General features: G+C 30.7%; 3 protein-coding genes and 1 non-coding gene across 16 annotated transcripts; all 4 read left to right on the plus strand.

Moving 5' to 3' along the window:
* The first annotated feature begins 59 nt into the window (after window positions 1-59).
* On the plus strand, window positions 60-5727 carry LOC103492249 (cysteine synthase-like). Of its 9 annotated transcripts, none has more exons than XM_051081302.1 (11): window positions 66-163; window positions 561-629; window positions 728-837; window positions 1576-1633; window positions 2295-2558; window positions 2807-2944; window positions 3094-3145; window positions 3489-3568; window positions 4258-4317; window positions 4530-4610; window positions 5143-5682. In XM_051081302.1, the coding sequence occupies exons 2-11, from the start codon at window positions 591-593 to the stop codon at window positions 5230-5232; spliced, it is 972 nt and encodes a 323-aa protein (XP_050937259.1). In that variant the 5' UTR covers window positions 66-163; window positions 561-590; the 3' UTR covers window positions 5233-5682. The 9 variants fall into 9 exon arrangements, 7 of the variants coding, with proteins under 7 accessions (XP_008450767.3, XP_050937259.1, XP_050937260.1 ...); XM_051081303.1 differs by having other exon boundaries at window positions 66-78; XM_051081304.1 differs by having other exon boundaries at window positions 105-163; window positions 1581-1633; window positions 5143-5310.
* LOC103492251 (cysteine synthase-like) lies at window positions 5361-13551 on the plus strand. 5 transcript variants are annotated; one of them, XM_051081308.1, is made up of 11 exons: window positions 5361-5506; window positions 6624-6774; window positions 6876-6985; window positions 7554-7611; window positions 8575-8838; window positions 9112-9249; window positions 9347-9398; window positions 11642-11721; window positions 12155-12214; window positions 12436-12516; window positions 13063-13551. In XM_051081308.1, exons 2-11 carry the CDS (start codon window positions 6736-6738, stop codon window positions 13150-13152), a joined length of 972 nt encoding a protein of 323 aa, XP_050937265.1. In that variant the 5' UTR covers window positions 5361-5506; window positions 6624-6735; the 3' UTR covers window positions 13153-13551. The 5 variants fall into 5 exon arrangements, with proteins under 5 accessions (XP_050937265.1, XP_050937266.1, XP_050937267.1 ...); XM_051081309.1 differs by having other exon boundaries at window positions 5402-5506; window positions 6636-6774; XM_008452548.3 differs by lacking the exon at window positions 5361-5506 and having other exon boundaries at window positions 6517-6774.
* A 1493-nt stretch (window positions 13552-15044) lies between these two features.
* On the plus strand, window positions 15045-15208 carry LOC103492253 (U1 spliceosomal RNA). The gene has a single exon (XR_538231.3). It is a non-coding gene; the product is annotated as a U1 spliceosomal RNA (small nuclear RNA).
* A 1326-nt stretch (window positions 15209-16534) lies between these two features.
* LOC103492252 (probable transcription factor At3g04930) lies at window positions 16535-19405 on the plus strand. The gene has a single exon (XM_051081312.1). The coding sequence runs from the start codon at window positions 17962-17964 to the stop codon at window positions 19171-19173; it is 1212 nt and encodes a 403-aa protein (XP_050937269.1). The 5' UTR covers window positions 16535-17961; the 3' UTR covers window positions 19174-19405.
* Window positions 19406-20199: the final 794 nt, after the last annotated feature.

Here is a 20199-nt window from a genome sequence, read left to right on the forward strand (position 1 = left end):
GGATTAGGGAATCTTAAATCTCATCTTATCTTTTTCAAGGTTGGGTTATTTTTTGTTTAAGGGATTTCTCGATCTGGAGTATTTTGATTTCCTATTCAGTGCCTCATTTAATTTTTTTTTTTCTTATTGTTTTTTGCTGCATCAACCAATTTTGGAATTTTGGGTTGTTTATTTTATTATTTATTTAGTTTACCTATTTGATATTTACATTCTTTGCTATCTCATCTACTAATTTCCAATGTTTACTTTAGATTATGCTTCTATTTTAAATTAAATCTTTGGATGGATTTGCTTGCTAACTTTGTTTTAATAGCTTTCTTAATTAGTTGTAATTAAACAACCATTATTGCTTCTGTTAATTTATAGATCAGAGGAAAAGTTTAGGTTTTGACATCTCTAGATTATTAATTGTTAATTGATAGATTCACCTTTGGCTTTAATTAGAGATATAATTATTTCAAAATGAAGAAGAAGAAAAAAAAAGTTTTTAATTGTATTGATTAATGGTCCTCCATATATTTCTTATTTATTTTTATACCCCTTTTATTTTTGGTTTTCAGATAATAATATTGGAAAGAACAAAGTTCAGAATGGAAGAGAAGAGTGGAATCAAGAAAGATATAACTGAGGTTAACTTTTTTTTTTTTTCAATATTTGATTGTTGTGTTCTTGAATTTTTGCTGACTAATTGGACATTTTGGGAATGTTATTATTATTATTATTGCAGTTGATAGGTAATACTCCAATGGTGTATCTAAATAAAGTGGTTGATGGTTGTTTTGGTCATATTGCTGCTAAATTGGAGACGATGCAGCCATGTTCTAGTGTTAAAGACAGGTTAGAGAGTCCTTTTTTTAGTAAACTGGATAACTGATCTTTTGCTTCCGTCGCCATGACTGCGATCTCTACTTTCTTTTGTCTCTCATACTTGTGTTTTTTTTTTCTCTCTCTCCCTTACACGTCTTCTTGATTCCCCCCCTACCTCTCTCACACGGGTTTATGGTCACCTTTCATCTGCTCATCAACTGTTAGATATTTAAATTTGCCTTCACTTAGTAGCTTTAGCTTTTGGGTATGTAAATTGATGATTTAAATATCTCTCTGCTTCAAAACAACTGCTCACGCTCATGCATTAGGTCATTGGCCGATTGCTTATCACTCATTCTAACAAAACCCTCGCACTCGTGCTTTCTAGGCAACTTTCAAGTATTTTTCGAGAACACGAGGATTTGAATTAAGGAGAGCAAAACATGAAGATTTGCTTTAATTCTTCCAGTGTTTGAAGTGGAGAAAGAGAAATAGTAGTGCATAGATATATGAGAGTGAGAGAGGGGAGGGAGAAAGTAGTAAGCATGATCGAAGTGCTTTGTGACGTAACTATAAGCAAAATGTTAGTTTTTGTTGTTTCAGTATAACGAAGATTGGATTAATTGTGCAAAAATCTCCAAAGAATTAAGAAAAACGTTATCAAATAGAACCTAATATTAATTAATAGTGTGATTTTACATTAAAGTATATATATGAGGGGTTTTATTAGATCATATGAAGTGTATTATAATTAAGTTTTGGGTGTAGGACAGCGTACGGTTTGATTCAAGATGCAGAGGACAAGGGGCTGATTACACCAGGAAAGGTATATTAACAAACAAATGCTTCCATTTCTTTCTATATCATTAGAGAAGAAAAAGTTTATAAACATATCATATAGAAAAAAAAAATTAAAGAGCAATACTTGGATGTATATCTCTGCACCTATTTCTGTGCATCGATATCATGGTCATTCGTCACTACATACAAAGAATAGTAAAAATATTTTAAGAAAAACTTAAGAAGAATTTGTCATGTGATGATACATCTATACTTGACTTTGAAAAACTAACCTTGTTAGTTCAAGGAAATTTTTCTACAATTTTAAACTAAATTGTTAAAGAGTATAATACAGACTGAGAAGTGGTTTGAAATAGTCAAATAACATATGTTATATGCTAATTTCACTATACTTGAAGTGAATCACAACACATGCTATATTGTTGCATAGTGTATAACAATATTAAATGGAATTGTTGCATAGTGTATAACAATATTAGATGGATAGACATGGGGCACCTCTTGATTCGCAATATACTATTTTCTCTTTAATATATCCTTAACGTAATTTAACGTATTGTTAGTGAACCACGTATAAATCAATGGGTCGATTCTCTTTCTTGTTCACGTTTTTTGTTTTCTTTATTTTGTGATTCCATAACAAATATGTCTTACTTATACGTATGTACTTCTTGTTATGAAAAAAGACTGTGTTGATCGAGATTACGAGCGGTAACCTGGGGATTGCATTGGCAAGCATAGCAGCAGTAAAGGGCTATAAATTTATAGCAGTAATGCCCGCTTCATATAGTGTTGAAAGAAGAATTTTGCTTTTAGCTTTAGGAGCTGAGCTCCATATCACCCCTCCAACAAAAGAGCTTGGAGTGCTTCGAAAGAAAGTTGAGGAGATAATGAAAGTCAATCCCAATTGCTATTTTCTTAACCAATGTGAAAATCCTTCCAACCCAAAGGTTTGTTATTTGTTTTGGTTTGTGATCTCATGAAAACATATTTAGCTCTTTGTATAATTATATTTCCTTAACATGATATTAAAGCTAGAAACCTCTATTAATGTCATTTCCTTTTGATGAATATACTAATTTGTTGGGTATTCTTTCGAATTTTCAAGTCATCGTTATTGATATAATTAAGCTTTTGAGTCAACATTTTGTTTAATTTCAAGTAGTTTAATATCGTTTTTCTTTTGTTGTTTAATTAGATTCATTACGAAACTACTGGGCCAGAGATATGGAAAGATTGTGGAGGAAAAGTTGATGGTTTGGTCATGGGGATTGGAACCGGAGGAACCATAACTGGTGCAGGGAGTTTTCTCAAGGAACAGAACCCTAATATTAAGGTCTTCTTGTTAGGTTTTCTTTCTTTTCTTTGGAATCACTTGAATTAAATGACGAAATGGTTATCAAATTGAACTTAAAAGCGGATCATTCGATAATATGATATATACAAAGAGAACAACACCAAATAATCCTATATGTAAATTTGTAGGTTTATGGAGTGGAGCCAGTAGAGAGTGCAGTGCTAAGTGGAGGACAACCTGGTGAGTTCCCATTTTAAAACTTCTTTTAATTGCTAATATGCCCTTTAATACTATAATTGCTTTTTAATAGCATTCCTATCATAATAATATTAAATAAAAAGTCATTTATTAAATTAAATCCTAATTAATATTTATATTGTTTGACTATTTTATTTGATAAAAAGGTGTGTTTGTTCATTTATTTGGTTAGGGTATAACATTACTTATTTTAAATGACAAATCTTTTTAAAATATTTATAAATATAACAAAATATCATCGTTTATCTACGATGGATTGCGATTTGTAAATGTTTTCGTTTATTTTGTTATATTTGAAAATAGTTCCATTTTTTTACGATTACAGGAAAACATCTCATTCAAGGAATTGGAACTGGCTTCATCCCTCGAGTTCTTGATGTCAATGTCTATGATGAAATTATTCAGGTTAATCTCTATGATATAATGTAGTAGTATTTATGGTCAAAGTTTATAATCTCTTAACCGATTGAAGAATTTGGCATGTGTGAGATAAAGCTTTCTAGAGCTAAAGCGGGTTATTTAATTATGTATTTATAGTATAGTTGGAAATAAGTGTCTCAAAACACATACCTCGTGATTATTATATTAACACATTTGTATGTCAATTAAATTACGCTTGTTTTTACAATTTAAGTGGATTAGTTAGATGTCAAAGGGTATGCTTTCTAATATATTGTGTGTCTTATAATGCATGCATGGGTTTGCGAAGCAAAATACGACCTTAGTTTTTGGTTTTTGAAAATTATGGTTTTTTAGCTTAGCCACATTCCTCAAAAAAAAAACTACATTTTAAAAACCTATAGAACTTAACTTGGGTACTTGAAAATAATACGTAAAAAAACTAATAACAAAACAAAAAATTTAAAGGTGGGAGAGTTACTCTCATTAGGCTTAGTTCTCAATAGACAATAACTAAAATTCAAATGGTTGCCAAACAATGATACCATATAATTACCTAAAAGATAGTTCAAACGTCTCGAACGTCTTGAACGTCTTAAACGGTTGGTTTTGTTTTTCTACGACCTCTTCTAATATATCATCACTAAATCCTTATTTAATTTGTTTGAGATAGAAATGGGTTTGGATGTTTTCAGGTCTCAAGTGAGGAAGCAATTGAAACTGCAAAGCTTCTTGCCCTAAAAGAAGGCCTCCTTGTATGTTTACTCTCAATCTATGAGAGACCTTATTTTATGTATTTTTGTGATAAATATTTATTTTCAAGGAAACGGTTTTTAATAAAAAAAAAACCATCAAATATAATAAAATTACAGTCTATATGATAGACCACGAAAAACTACGACAATAGATTATTATATGTGTCCATTATTATTATTTGAAATTTGCTACCCCTTTTATCTCTTTGTAGGTGGGGATTTCATCGGGTGCTACTGCTGCTGCAGCAATTAAGGTCGCTAAGAGGCCAGAGAGTAAAGGAAAACTTATTGTGGTAAGTAGAGTATAAATTTTCATTGACATATCGATATTTTTACATTTCCGCGAATTTGACATCAACATGAAGGATGAATCGATATTCTCATCAAAATAATATCACTAATAAAAATACGTAGACATGTTTTCCTTTTTTTCAAAATGATGAAATGTTTCTTTACTAATTTAAATTTATTTATCTTAATTTTTTATTTTATAGTTTTTCAAAAATATCCATTGAAATCAATATTCTTTGGATGTTTCCATCGAATTTTCATAGAATTTATAGACTGTGGTATTTCTATCCACATCAATACCTTAAACCATGGTAGTAAATGATATCTTTATTTTTGTTTTTAAATAAGAATCAAGAAGATAAAAAAAAACAAATTTACTCGATTTTGATTTGGGATTGAAAATGAAGGTAACAAGTTTTCTTTACACAACATCTTTGAAGAACTTGAAATCTAAAATAATTGTGTTTATAACTCAATGCTATGAAATGTAAAACATATTTGAACTATCTTTTTGATTTGATCGTTCATTTGTAGGTCATCTTCCCAAGTTGTGGCGAGCGATATCTATCTACTACACTTTTTGATTCCATCAGGCATGAAGCGGAAAACATGACTTATCTATGAACTCATGAGTTCGAATTCTTATTTGGCTGAAAATAACTTTTGAGATTTTAAGAAACTATAACGAATATAACTTATACATATATATATATATTGAGAAGTATAAAATGAGTACAACATTGTGCTATGATTACTTACAAATGAATCGTCGATATTGTCATTCGTCGTTTGTAGGAGTGAGCAATGGTTGGTCGGAGTCAGTTTTTTGACCAATTGACTATGATCTGTTCAGTAAATGTTCAAGTCAATTTTGACCACAAAGGATCAAAGTCGATCGGTTGGTTTAAACTTTCGAAACCTCTCCTTATCTCTGATGGACCACCTTTGATTTGATCAATTTTGGTCGGTCAACTTAATTATTCGGTGTATCATGCTCACCTCCCTAGTCATTTGGGTGATCAATATAAACTTTTTTATTTGAGTGCGTAAATAACTTGTTTTTTTATTCAACAATGTGTTTGACTCTTAGCTTTTCAAGAAAGTAACTTTTTATTTAAAGTATTGTTATAAATATTTGAACTATGGAGATGTTCATGTTATTGGAAATTTTGGAATGGAGAAAAAGCCTAAACGAGGAAGTGAAATTTGATGGTGTGAAATCAACAAAAATTTGGTTCATTTTGAATGGATTCGAAATAGGTTCGAAACAGGCTCAAAGAGTGATCATATCATTGAAGAATTTTCAAAATATATATTTTGGTGTTAATATATTGATTTATTCTTGTGATTATATATAGTTGATTTACCCAAAAATATGATAAATATCATTTTGAGAGTTATATATATATATAGTACTTAAGTATGATCATTTCCTTTGTTGAAGTTACAATCTCTTTGGTTAGACTTTAACTTTACGTTTTTAAAAAAAAACAAAACTTGCTTCAAAATATAAAATTTGAAGATCGAAGTTGTTCATTCCTTCAACAATTTTTTTTTAAAACTACAATATTTTCTAATAAAATTTGTAAACTTATACATAATTATTATAAATAGTCCAACTTAAGATTGAGAATTATTATTTGGGAGTGATTTCAAAAACTTTTCTTTTTAACTTAGTTATGTTAGTTTAATTGTTTAACTAATTTACACTTTTAAATTTCAATTTCACATCATCTAATTTAGTCTTGAATGATTAAAAACATATACTAGTGATTTTAACTTCATAATTTCTAAACCCTAACTTGAATAAAATAAAATAATACATGCATACATGCACATATACATATACATACACATAGACATTGATAATGTTTATATCAGTCGTATTGATAGGTTATCTGTATTTGTTATTGATAGAATTTAAAATTTTGCTATTTGTCGTAAATATTTTAGTTCATGTACATGTGTTTGTTCGTTCACAAAGAATAATATCTAATTTGATATCCTACTTTTAGTACAATTGACAGAGTTGTCCCATATCGGAGAGTTTGAGAAGACAGATGGGAGGATGGGATATAAATTATTGATTTTCAGATTAATAATGTTGGAAAAAGAACAAAGTTGAGAATGGCAGAGAAGAGTGGAATCAAGAAAGATATAACTGAGGTTAGTTGAGTTGTTATTAATTATATATATTTTCAATATTTTATTATTGTGTCCCTGAATCTTTGCTGGCTGATTGGATATATAATAATATGTTTTTGTAGTTAATTGGTAATACTCCAATGGTGTATCTAAATAGAGTGGTTGAGGGTTGTTTTGGTCATATTGCTGCTAAATTAGAGACAATGCAGCCATGCTCTAGTGTCAAAGACAGGTTAGTGTCTTTTTTTTTTAATGACATTCGTTTTCGAGAAGTAAAAAAGCTTAAATAAACTAATCTTTTGCTTATATCATCACATGATTGGAATCTCTACTTTCTTTTGTCCCTCGCTCATGTGTTTCTTTCTCAAATTTACTTTCGTTTTAGCTTTTGGGCAAATTGATGATTTAAAAATATATTTGATGCTAATTTAGACCATCATCCGATTGTTTATTACCGTTTCTAACAAAACCCTCGCACTCGTGCTTTCTAGGCAACTTTGAACTATTTGTCGAGAGCATGAAGATTTGCCTTAATGAGGGAGAAAGTGATATATGAGGGAGAAAGTAGTGTATGATCTAAGTGTTTTGTGACGTAACTATAAGCAAAGCAAAATGTTAGTTTTTGTTGTTTCAGTATAACAAAGATTTGGATTAATTGTACAAAAATCTCCAAAGAATTAAGAAAAACGTTAGCAAATAGAACCTAATATTAATTAATAATGTGATTTTGCATTAAAGTATATATATGAGGGGGTTTTTTAGATATGAATTAAGTGTATTATAAGTTTTGGCCTGTGTAGGACAGCATACGGTTTGATTCAAGATGCAGAGGACAAGGGGATGATTACACCAGGAAAGGTATATTAACAAACAAATGCTTCCATTTCTTTCTATATCATTAGAGAAGAGAAAAAGTTTATAAACATATCATACAGGGAAAAAAAATTAAAGAGCAATACTCGATATATATCTGCACCTATTTCTATGCATCGATCTCATGAGATCATTTGTCACTACATACAAAAGAAAAATAGCTAAAATATTTATAAAAAAAATGTAAGAAGAAGAATTTGTCAGTGACAAACTATAATTGAAATTTTTTTTAAGATTGAATTTTTTTAAGATGTACGAACCTGAGTGTAGTTATGTGATACACCTAAGTATTATTTCTTTAAAAAAGAAAATACAGTACATTTCATTTGTGAACTACACCGTTCTCCCTCTTTTCAACCCATACCTCCAACTTTTTGTTCTTTCGCCAACCTAAACTCCAGATTTACTTACTTTATGTCTTTAGATTTGATCACTTGAGCAACACACAAACGGACACACATAATATTTGTTTTCAAAGGGAAAAAAATACTTAAAACTTCAAAAGAAGAAATGAAACTTTCAAAATTTGGTCGTATCATTGAATTTGAAACTAACCTTATTAGTTCAAGGAATTTTTTACAATTTAACCCTTATAAACTAAGTTGTTAAGAGTATTATAGAGAATGCATGAGAGGTGATTTGAAGGAGTCAATAACATACGTTATATGCTAATTGAACTATAGTCACTTTAATTTGATAACTAAAATATATGGACTTGAAGTCATATATTTAATTTCATCACAACACATGCTGTATTGTTACATGGTGTATAACAATATTAAATGGATAGACATTGCATGGGAAATATACCTAACACTGTTAGTGAACTACATATAAATCTATTGATCAATTCTCAATATTGTTCACGTTTTTTATTTCTTTATTTTTCAATTCCATAACAATATATTTAGTCTTACTATACATATATACTTTTTGTTATGGAAAAAGACCGTGTTGATCGAGATTACGAGCGGTAACCTAGGGATTGCAATGGCAAGCATAGCAGCAGTGAAGGGCTATAAATTTATAGCAGTAATGCCATCTTCATATAGTGTTGAAAGAAGAATTTTGCTTTTAGCTTTAGGAGCTGAGCTCCATATCACCCCTCCAACAACAGAGCTTGGAGTGCTTCAAAAGAAAGTTGAGGAGATAATGAAAGTCACTCCCAATTGCTATTTTTTTAACCAATGTGAAAATCCTACCAACCCAAAGGTTTGTTTTTTGTTTTGGTTTGTGATCTCATGAAAAGATATTTAGCTCTTTGTATTATATTTCCTTAAGCGCACTTGGATCAATCACTGCCTTAACATGGTATGAAAGCTAGAAACCTCTATAATGTCATTTCACTTCTGGTTACAAACACTAAATTTGTTGGGTTTTCTTTCAAATTTTCAAGTCTACGAGTGATGGAGAGAGTATTCTTATATACTTAAATTTGTTATAGTAAAAAAAACAACTTGAGCTCGTTCTTCTTTTGTTGTTCAGATTCATTACGAAACTACTGGGCCAGAGATATGGAAAGATTGTGGAGGAAAGGTTGATGGTTTGGTCATGGGGATTGGAAGTGGAGGAACCATAACTGGTGCAGGGAGTTTTCTCAAGGAAAAGAACCCTGATATTAAGGTCTTCTTGTTAGGGTTTTTATTTTCTTTGAAAACTGAATTCAAAGATGAAAAAATGGTTATCAAATTGGACAATAATCCTATATGTAAATTTGTAGGTTTATGGAGTGGAGCCAGTAGAGAGTGCAGTGCTAAGTGGAGGACAACCTGGTGAATTCCCATTTTAAAACTTCTTTTAATTGCTAATATTCCCCTTAATACTATCATTATTTTCTAATAGCATTCCTATCGTCGCCAAGAGCCTGATACGACGCGGAGCAGTCGACATCCTTAAAAGAATTAGTTTTAAAATAAAATAGAAAATGAGTCGACGTCAATTTTCTTTTATGGTGTGATTTAGACACCAAAATAAAGTAAATAACTTTTAAATAAAATCATAAAAAATGGTCCATGAAAACTAAAATTGAGTTCAGGATTTATTGATGTATGAAGAAGGTTACAAACCCCACAACACCCATTTAGAAAAAGGTGATTAAATTTCAAATCTTGAATTTGAAAATATTCTTTAATTTCATTTAAAAACAATGTCTTATTTTATTTTAGTCCTCATTGATTTAATATTTGATGCAATGATCTCATAAAATAAGTAGAAAACATTCTATCAATTAGACTATATTCAATAAAATTTTCCCATCTTAAGAACGTGAGATTTTTACAATTTCTCAAAATCCGTGGTAGAAACTGTCATTCAATAAGAGATGTTTTTTTAAAAAACATTAGTTAAAATTGATTAAATCTTGAACTTCCAAATATGTTATCCGTCACCTAAAAAATACTATGAAATATAAGTAGTTAGAAAAGATTCATTAGGAACCTTATGAAATCATATATTAAATTTTGAATGTTTAAAAAAATATAAAAAATTATAACTTTAAAGAAAAAATTTCTAAATGATTTTAAGAAAGAGTTTTTGTGAACAGTTTTAAAATTTAGAAAATTTTAAATTAGTTGGATTTTAAAACATTGAAATTTTTAATTAGAAAGAATTATAAATTTTAAATGAAAATAAAAACGAGACATAATAATAAAATTAGATAAGAAAAAATAAGAGTAATATTATAACAAATCAAACAAATATAAAATAACATATTGAGATTTTAATAAAAACATATTGGAGATCGACTTGGACTCCAAAAAATTAATTTCTTCGTCTCAATAATTCTAAAAAATCGAAGTCCCAAATTTACTAACTTCGATCTTTTCTTAACAAACTAATTTAAAATATTAACAAATTTAAACAACTATTAGCAATACCATATCAAATTGATCATCACAAGAGAAGGGAAAAAAGTACAACTTAAAATGACATATAAAAGATGAGAAAATAATAAAGAAACAATGATCAATGCTATGAAAAAAAAAGTTAAATAAATAAAAATGCTAATTGTAAAAAAATAAAGATAAATATGTAAATAATAAAATTTTAAGAACAAATTAACAAAGGAAAAGAAATAATAAAAAAATAAACAACAAGATGAGAAGCAATATATAAAAATAAAAAAATATACATATAAAAGAAAAGCTAACAAGATAATAAAGAAATAATTATAAGAGAAAGAAAAGTAGAGAAATAAGAACGAGAACATTGATCATTTGGTTTTTTTTTTTTTTTTTTTTTTTGCATTTTTTTATGGAAGCTTAAAGAAAAATAAATAGAACCATAGGTATAAAAAGAAAAGAAAAGAAGCCCGAAGAGAAATATACAAAATAATAAAATGAAGAAGCAAAAAAAAAAAAAGAAAAGAAAGAAAAGTTTGGTATGTTGAAATCTCAACATACCAAACTCACGTGTTGTTTGAAGTGTGATCATTTGGACTAAAACCTTACCATACACCTCCAACTGAGTTACAGTTTTTTTGTGTGTTGAACTATGGACGTTGTAGAGTGTTTTGGTGATAAATGTGGAGATTTAGGGAGTTGCTAGAAGAAAAACAAAATGAATATTATAAATCTTTTTGTTTTTCCTAAGAGGGTGAAGGAAGTGGTGGCTATGAAGGCTAGAGATTTATATATATATAGTTACTGTAATGAAACCATCCACAAAATTTTAAAAATAGTTAAATATTTTTTTACAAAAGTTGGTTTAATAAAAAAAAATTTAAAAATAGTCAAACTAAGACAAAATTAGGTGGCTACAGAGCTTATCATAACTGTATCAAACGAGAAGTCATTTATTAAATTAAATCCTAATTAATATTTATATTGTTTGACTATTTTTGTTTTATAAAAATATGTGTTTGTTCATTTATTTGGTTAGGTATGAAATTATGGACAAATTTTTTTAAAATATTTATAAATATAATAAAATATCACATCTATCTACACTTCAATTTGTAAAAATTTTAGTTCATTTTATTATATTTGAAAATAACTCCATTTTTTTATGACTACAGGAAAACATCTCATTCAAGGAATTGGGGGTGGCTTCATTCCTCGAGTTCTTGATGTCAATGTCTACGATGAAATTATTCAGGTTAATCTAATGATATATTGTAGTAGTATTTACGGTCAAAGTTTATAATCTCTTAACCAATTAAAGATTTGAAATGAGATAGAGTTTTCTAGAGCTAAAGCGGATTATTTATTTATTTATAGTATAGTTGGAGATAGGTCATGTACTCGAACTACATACCTCGTGATTATTACATTAACATACTTGTATGCGAATTGAACTATGCTTGTTTTCACAATTTAAGCGGACTAGTTAGAGGTCAAAGGGTATGCTTTCTAATATCAAAATTCAAATGGTTGTCAAACCATGATACCATATAATTACTTAAAAGATAGTACAAACATCTCGAACATTTTAAACGGCCGGTTTTGTTTTCCTACAACCTCTTCTAATATATCATCACTAAATCCTTATTTAATTTGTTTGAGATAGAAATGGGTTTGGATGTTTTCAGGTTTCAAGTGAGGAAGCAATTGAAACTGCAAAGCTTCTTGCCTTAAAAGAAGGCCTCCTTGTATGTTTACTCAATCTATGATAAACCTTATTAATTTTATGTATTTTTGTGATAATAAATATTTATTTTTAAGGAAATGGTTTCTAAAATGAAAACCGTCAAATATAACAAAATTACAATTTATTTATGATAGACTGTGATAAAGTACGACAATAGATTAATTACTATATATCTGTTTTCATTGTTTGACATTTGATGCCTCTTTTATCCTTCCGACGTAGGTGGGGTTTTCATCGGGTGCTGCCGCTGCTGCAGCAATTAAGGTTGCCAAGAGGCCAGAGAGTAAAGGAAAACTTATCGTAGTAAGCATAGTATTAAATTTTCATTGAGATATCAAATTTTTATATATATATTTTCACATTTCCGCGGATTCGATATCAACACGAAGGATCAATCGATATTCTCATCAAAATAATATCACTAATGAAAATACGTAGACATGTTTTGCTCATTTGAAAATAATAAAATGTTTCTATTTACTAAATGATTTTTTTTTTAAATTATATTTTATAGTTTTTTCTCTTAAAAAATATCTATCGAAATCAACATTTCTTTTTAATGTTTCCATTGAAATTTTCGTAGAATTTAAATTTTGGTCTTTCTATGGACACCAATATTTTAAACCATGATGGTAAGCGATATCTTTACTTTCATTTGTAAATAAGATAAATCTAGGATTAAAAAAAACAGTTTTATATTGATTTCGAATTATTCTTTATTATTTGTTGTATGTTTGATTTTGTAAATTTACTCAATTTTGATTTGGGATTGAAAATGAAGGAAACAAGTTTTCTTTACATGAGAAAAACATATTTGAACTATCTTTTGATTTGGTCGTCCATTTGTAGGTCATCTTTCCAAGTTGTGGCGAACGATATCTATCTACTGCACTTTTTGATTCCATCAGGGATGAAGCGAAAAACATGACTTCTCTATGAAATCATGAGTTCAAAATTTTATTTGGCTGAAAATTTCATTTGTAAGAGTGAGCATAGGTTGGTCTGAGTCAGTTTTTCAACCAAATCGACTGTGATCGGTTTAGTAAATGTTCAAACCAATAGACCGAAGGAGTCGATCGGTTAGTTTATGTCGATTTAAACCTTTGAAAGTTTAAAAAAATGTTGTTAGTTTGGGTTTTTTCCAAACCAATACCGACATAATTTGTCCTTATCTCCGATGGACCACCTTTTTTGTCGGTTTTGGTCGGTCAGCTCGATTTTTCAGTCTATCATGCTCACTCTTAGTTATTTGAGTGATCAGTATAAACGTTTTATTTGAGTGTGTAATTAATTCGTTTGTCAATCAACAATGTGTTTAATCTGTAGCTTTTCAAGGAAGTAACTATTAAAGTATTGTTATAAATATTTGAACTATCGAGACATTTATGTATAGGTAATTTTGGAATGGAGAAAAAGCCTACGAGAGGAAGTCAAATTTGCGGGTGAAATCAACAAAAACTTTATTCATTTTAAATGGATTTGAGATGGGTACGAAACAGTCACAAGAGTGAGTGATCATATCATTGAAGAATTTTCAAAATATATATTTTGGCGTTAATATATTGATTTATTATCGTGGTTATATAGTTGATTCTCTAAAAAATGATAAATATCGTTTTGAGAGTTATATATAATAGTTAAGTACGATCATATTCATTCGTTGAAGTTGGAGAATTACTAACAATATAGATCAAATTTGAATGGGTTGTATGTATTTTAGATTGCTTTTTAAAAAAGTTTTATGACAAATTGGGTACATGTAAATGTATAATTCAAAATCAATTTTATAATTGTTCTAAGTGGTCTAGAGTTGTTTAATTTTATATTTAGAAGATCAGGTGAAATTGTTTAAAACAATTATAAAATTGATTTTAAGTTATATATTAAGGTTTAAACATTTCACCGAAAGAACATAATTCTAAAAAATGGAAAGAGACCTTAGAGAGAAAAGAAGTTAGAGGAAGATGAAAGAGAAGAGAAAGATAAGAAAAAAGGTGGGAAAATGTAGGAAAAGAAAGTTTCTTTATGTTTTTTGGAGAGAAAAAAAAAATTAAAGAAAATCTTCATGTAAGGGTATTTTTTTAAATTTTCGTACTCATTTTGTCCTAAAATTCAAACTTTTTTTAAAAGCAATCCCAAAAAACGTATAACTCGTTCACAACTTCATATTATCAAATTTAGTTTGAATGATTGAAAATATGTACATCTTTAAAGTGATTTTATATTCTCTAAAAATCATTTCTTTTCAGAGTCAAAATTACCCTAAAACACACCTCACTCAAAATTTATTTAATATTTAATTTTTTATAAGTAATTTTTATATCATCATTATTAATTCTAAAGGACATTTAGGATAAAGAGTTAATTATTATAGTCCTAGATTGTTAGGATTGAGTTTATAATAGTTTGTATTTGAGATACAGATAGTTTTGGTTTTGGTTATAATAATGTATATTTGAAATGTAAATTATTTTACTTTTAATAAAGAAATAGTGAACATTATAGCAAATAATAAAAAAATGATGAATGTAAAATAATAAAAAACGTAACAAATAGTCAACGTTTCGGTTCTGAAATAAGAATATTTTTAAATATAACAAAATAAATCAAAAATATTTACAAAATATAATAAAGTATTATTGAAAAAATAAAATAAAATAATAATATTATATATTTTTTGAATGAGCTAAAATAATTAAAGATTTCACAAAAATTAACATCTAATTTAATACCCTACTTTTAGCACAATTGACATTTGTCCCATATCGGGAAACCTGGGAAGGCAGGTGCGGGGGTGAGATATAAAAGCGATGCCAGCAGCTCGGTTAAACATACTTACCTGGACGGGGTCAATGGGCGATCAGGAAGATCCATGGCCTAGGTTGGTGACCTCCATTGCACATACCGGAGGGGTGCCCGCCTAAGGTCTGCCCAAAGTGGCAGAGCCTACGTCATAATTTGTGGTAGTGGGGGCCTGCGTTCGCGCGGCCCCTTCCCAATTCGACCAGTTTTTCAACACTTCTCTTCCTAGGTATTTCTCTATCTCAAATCCTATTTATCTTTCTTAAAGTTGAATCTATCTATTTAATCTGTCTCTTTGGTGTTTACTTGGTTGGCATTGCTTGATGAAATGTGTGAGATGGGGTTAATACAATGCGCGATGAAATGAAGATATGTATGTTTTAAGTATTAGTGAGATCACTTTGAACTAGTAGCGTCACATTAAGTCAATTCACTTTGGAGGAAACATGATAAAGAAACAGTACTACGAAATACAGGGATGTTTGATAAGTTGGAATTGAACTTTCTTTTGATTTTTATTGTTTTTCGTTTGATGTAGTTCCATTAATGTGTTAAAGGAAGCTCTTAATTTGGGGCTCTGAGGCTGATTCATAAGTTTAAGGGACTAAATTTGTGGCTCCTTAATGGAGAGTTTTGGCTGTATCTTCGGGTGTGATATCTGTTACTTTTCTCCCCTTTGATAAAGCGTCAAGTTGCTGTCATAGAGGGCTGTATCTAAATCCTCTTATCGAAATTCGTCAGCATAATATTTTTCTTTTAGCTTTTGAGGCTACAGAGGGTCTATATGCATAATCTAGTCGTGTCAAGTTGCTGTCATATTGTCATTATTTCTGATATGATACTTAACTGAGAGGGATTTCTTCGAACCTATATAGTAGGTGAAGTAGAAAACGTGAAAGATTTGATATATCAAGTAGCTGTGCAAGCTTTTATATTCTTCTGGATGAGGTTGTGTGGGCTTTGATCATATAATAGGGATCCATATTTTCCAAAGTGCAAAAACTTAAATAAGTTTGATAGTCTAATTTTTAAATTTGGGATTTAATTTTTAGTTTAGAAAGTTTAAAGATATTTGGGTGATTTTTGCAATTTACCCTTAAATCTATGTCCTGGAATAAACATGGCATTATATATTGACATCCAAATGATACGAGTAATGGTTGTATGGGTGCCGTCCAATATCTATCTTGGTGCATTTCTTCTATCCTAATACCCAATCAACCATTAAAATTAGGAAAAGGTTTGTGGGATAGTAACTCTCTGTGTTCACTATCTCCCATCTCTCTTACATTAACCTTCTTATAAATTGTTTATGACTTATTGAGTAAAAGCTGACTTAGTGAGTAAAAACAGTGATATCTTTTTGTTTTTTCACACACGTTCGGGATGTCTAATTATTTCAGTTTCAAAATTATCAATTTATTCCCAACTTAATATTTAATGTTGTTATTTGTCTTTTAAAAATTAGAGAAATACATCGACTCTTTTTTTTTTTTTGTTGAAATGTCCCAATCTTGCTAACCGTTTACAACAGGCGAGTAAGGGTGAGAATCGGTAAGACATATGAACTTGGACATTTGGCCTTTAACTTCATTTTTACTTTGCCAACTCACTTTGGAACTTGAACTTAATGGTTTGTAGCTCTAAGGTCACTTAATGGGCACTTATAAAGAGAGGGTAAACGATTGTACGACCATGAGTAGTAGGAGAAGTAACTTAATTCATATTATAAATGTATTCACTTTGGTTACAACCTTTCACAAGTTTCCTCCACCAATAAACACATGCTAAATGCATCATAGGCCCTACTACAAAAGAAAAGAGTTCTAATCAAAAGTCCAAACTAACCTTCTCCTCAGTCAATACCTAACAAAACATACTAAATTCATTCCTAACTCATTCACCTCCAGAAGCAATTTAATATAACTTCATAACTCTTATATGAAAACGTCACAATAGGTTAAAGTAAGTGTTCGTCTTCACCCTAAAACTCTCATAGCAACAAAAACATTGGAAACATAGTGTAAATGCCACACTAGTATCTTGATTCTTCTTGTGTTTTTCTTAAGTGTCTTTACTAGATTACAAATTTACCGTTACTTTGACATAAACAAACAAGATTGGTATTTAGATGCATTTCGGACATCACTCATTTTTATGCATTTCACTTTTATCTCACACGTAAAAACAACAATTAAAATATTTCAAGGAAAAAATAATCACAATGTACCAAACACAATTTGGATCACATTGGCCAAACCTGAATGAAAATGAAAATTGGTGAATTGATAGATTAATTGTAATAAGTTTTAATCCCAAATGTAATTGTTTAGACGTCTTTTCATCGAATTTACTTAAAATTATGAATTTTTTCAAATTTACTATTAATGGTACTTCTACCTCTACCTCTTCATTTAAGGGTCAAGCGGATGACGATAACGATGGTATAGAAAAGATGTAAACAGCAATAATAATGTTTGTACTTATCATAACATTAACGATAACAATAACTCTCAGATTGCATTATATTTCATTACAAAACTAGACGTGGACCTTCATATGTCAGAACACAAATAAACAACACCAGAAAGAATCGGATAGGATTCAGTTATTTTTATTATTTATTTACATTGATCTCTTAGGATTACCCTAAAATAACATAAGCGTCATGAATTGATAAATGACGTCCGAAATGCACAACAAACCGATGAAGATTGTTGTAAGGTTACGGTAAAATGAATAGGAATCACAAGATAAGCGCGTGGGGGTTAGAAAGTTAGGGGGCCTTGAAGTCCATCGAACCCACCCTCTCTCTCACACGCCATCGCAACAAAAATAACACCAAACCAAAACCTCGTGAACCCAAATACCAAACAAAAACAAACCCACCATCTCTCTCTCTCTCTCTCTCTTTCTTTTTCTCTTCTCCCTTTTTCTCTCTCCTCCATGGATCCTCGCAACGACGCCGTTTTCCCCGACGAAGACCTCGAAGACGACGAGGAATCTCTCGACGACGACGACGACGACGAGGAAGAGGAAGAATTGAACGACGAACCTTCTCCTTCGACTTCCTCCGCGGGCGCCCTTCCTGTCCCTTCCGTCTCCGCTACCGTCACCATCGCCACTCCCCCGGCTGTCTCCGTTGTTCCTCCTCCTTCGATCGTTTCAATCTCCTCAGCCGATCTGATTCGCCAGCGTCTCGAAACTGCTACCGCGGAGCCTTTGACCTTACAGGGAGAGAAGAAGCCTTTGGATGAGTCCAGGAAGTTGTTTCAACGTCTTTGGACCGATGAGGATGAGATCGAGCTGTTGCAAGGGTTTTTAGATTATACGATGCAGCGTGGTACGACTCATCATCATCAGAATGATACCGCGTTGTTTTATGACCAGATCAAGTCTAAATTACAGTTGGATTTTAACAAGAATCAGCTTGTGGAGAAGCTTCGGAGGTTGAAGAAGAAATATCGTAACGTTATTGGTAAGATTAGCTCTGGTAAGGACTTTAATTTTAAAAGCCCTCACGATCAAGCTACGTTTGAGATCTCTCGCAAGATCTGGAGTAATACTGGCCGAATTGGTGTTGACGACAACGCTTTGGATGACGATGAGCCTGCTCCCACTCCTTATGCTAGCTACATGGATCATAGAAACGAAGAAATGATGGCGAATTGTGCAGAGAAGAAACCGACGCCTACTCCGAAATCCCGGAAGCGTTCAAGGCCTGGATCGGGAATTAGAATGGAAGCGCCTCGTTCTTCCCATGAGAATTTGAATAAAGAGAAGAATAGTATCTACCACCACCACCACAACAACAGCAACGCCAACAACAACGCCAACAACAACGAAAATGTCAATAACGTAGCGGTAGCTGGCTTGATCGAGGAGACGGTGAAGAGCTGCTTGTCGCCATTGTTTAAGGAATTGTTGAACACTTCCATGGGAGGTGGGCTCTGTGGAGGCAGAGGGTTTAGTGGATTAGCTTTGCATCCAATTCCATTGAACTTCAGTGGAGCTTCCATGAATTTCAGTGGTGGATTAGAAATGGCGGATGAGAGGTGGAGGAAGCAGCAGATTTTGGAACTGGAGGTTTATTCAAAGAGGTTGGAGTTGGTTCAGGAACAAATTAAGACGGCATTAGAAGATTTGAGGAAAGTTTGAAACTTTGAAGAATTGGGTATTATTTGTAAGTGCTTTGGCTTTCTCTTTTCTCTTTCTCCTTTTTAGTTCTTGATAAATGTTTGATCTGCGGTTGATAGTGTACTTAGTGGCATCCTTTGGTTAATTTGGTAGAATAATTGTAAAAATGAATTTATAATAAAACCACTCATTTACAATGTGTTGATATAACATAGTTTTTTGACTCATGAAATCCATTAAATCATTGCCACCATCATCATCTTTTTATCTTCATTCTTCAACATAGTTTGGTTCATCAATTTGCTTCCATTGATGAATGTAACTGCAGGTTCTGATAGTATATGTTCTATTATGTGTTCTTATGATCTCTGATAATGGTTTATGATCCTGAAAACAAAGGAAAATCCTCCCTTTCATACCCATTTTTCCTTTTGGGTGATGTTTAAATTTCTATCTATGATAGCGCCTCAAGTTTAGGAACACCTCCCTTATGGTGACCCAACCATAAAAACTTAGCAAAACATGGTTAGCTTCAGCAGTTCATATTGTACGTGAGTGACTGAGGACAAAACATAATGAAAGAACTCGAATTTCAAGTCTTTCAATACAATATGAACTGTTTTTTTCTCCCTCATATCTGATATCAGTTATTACAAATGTGTGGGTGAAAGATTTCTGGTTTTCAATTGATAAAAATTAAGTTTCCTATGGGGTTATTAAGCAGTTCAGCTTTGTTTGTTTTGTTTTTGAAGTTTGTGAATAGTTTTATATTAGTTTTGATTCTTAAAAGTTATCTGATTACATATTTTTTGAGAAACCACAGTGTGAAAGAGACTTCTAGAAAGTCAGAAGTTAAAGCAAATATTCTCTCTTTTTTTATTAATCTTTATAAGATGCTTAAAACTATATCTGAATGACAATATAAGAAGATGCTGCCAAGATTTTCAAGGAATGAATAATAATAGTTTTAGCATATTTTTCATTTTTATTTGGGCTTTGTTGAATGATAAAATTTGGATTTCTAGAATTTTGAGGATTGCTGTGCTG

The sequence above is a fragment of the Cucumis melo genome, chromosome 2 (genome assembly GCF_025177605.1).
Source record: "Cucumis melo cultivar AY chromosome 2, USDA_Cmelo_AY_1.0, whole genome shotgun sequence".
Taxonomy (NCBI): Eukaryota; Viridiplantae; Streptophyta; class Magnoliopsida; order Cucurbitales; family Cucurbitaceae; genus Cucumis; species Cucumis melo.

What these genes read in the sequence shown, in the direction of transcription:
- LOC103492249 (XM_008452545.3), top strand. Translation starts at nt 504, where the DNA reads ATGGTCCTCCATATATTTCTTATTTATTTTTATACCCCTTTTATTTTT. An exon ending in GCTAAGTGGAGGACAACCTG is followed by an intron (nt 3,146 to 3,488) that starts GTGAGTTCCCAT and finishes TTACGATTACAG; the next exon opens with GAAAACATCTCATTCAAGGA. An exon ending in TCTATGATGAAATTATTCAG is followed by an intron (nt 3,569 to 4,257) that starts GTTAATCTCTAT and finishes GGATGTTTTCAG; the next exon opens with GTCTCAAGTGAGGAAGCAAT.
- LOC103492251 (XM_051081308.1), top strand. Translation starts at nt 6,736, where the DNA reads ATGGCAGAGAAGAGTGGAATCAAGAAAGATATAACTGAG. An exon ending in AAAATCCTACCAACCCAAAG is followed by an intron (nt 8,839 to 9,111) that starts GTTTGTTTTTTG and finishes TTTGTTGTTCAG; the next exon opens with ATTCATTACGAAACTACTGG. An exon ending in CCTTAAAAGAAGGCCTCCTT is followed by an intron (nt 12,215 to 12,435) that starts GTATGTTTACTC and finishes CTTCCGACGTAG; the next exon opens with GTGGGGTTTTCATCGGGTGC.
- LOC103492252 (XM_051081312.1), top strand. Translation starts at nt 17,962, where the DNA reads ATGGATCCTCGCAACGACGCCGTTTTCCCCGACGAAGACCTCGAAGAC.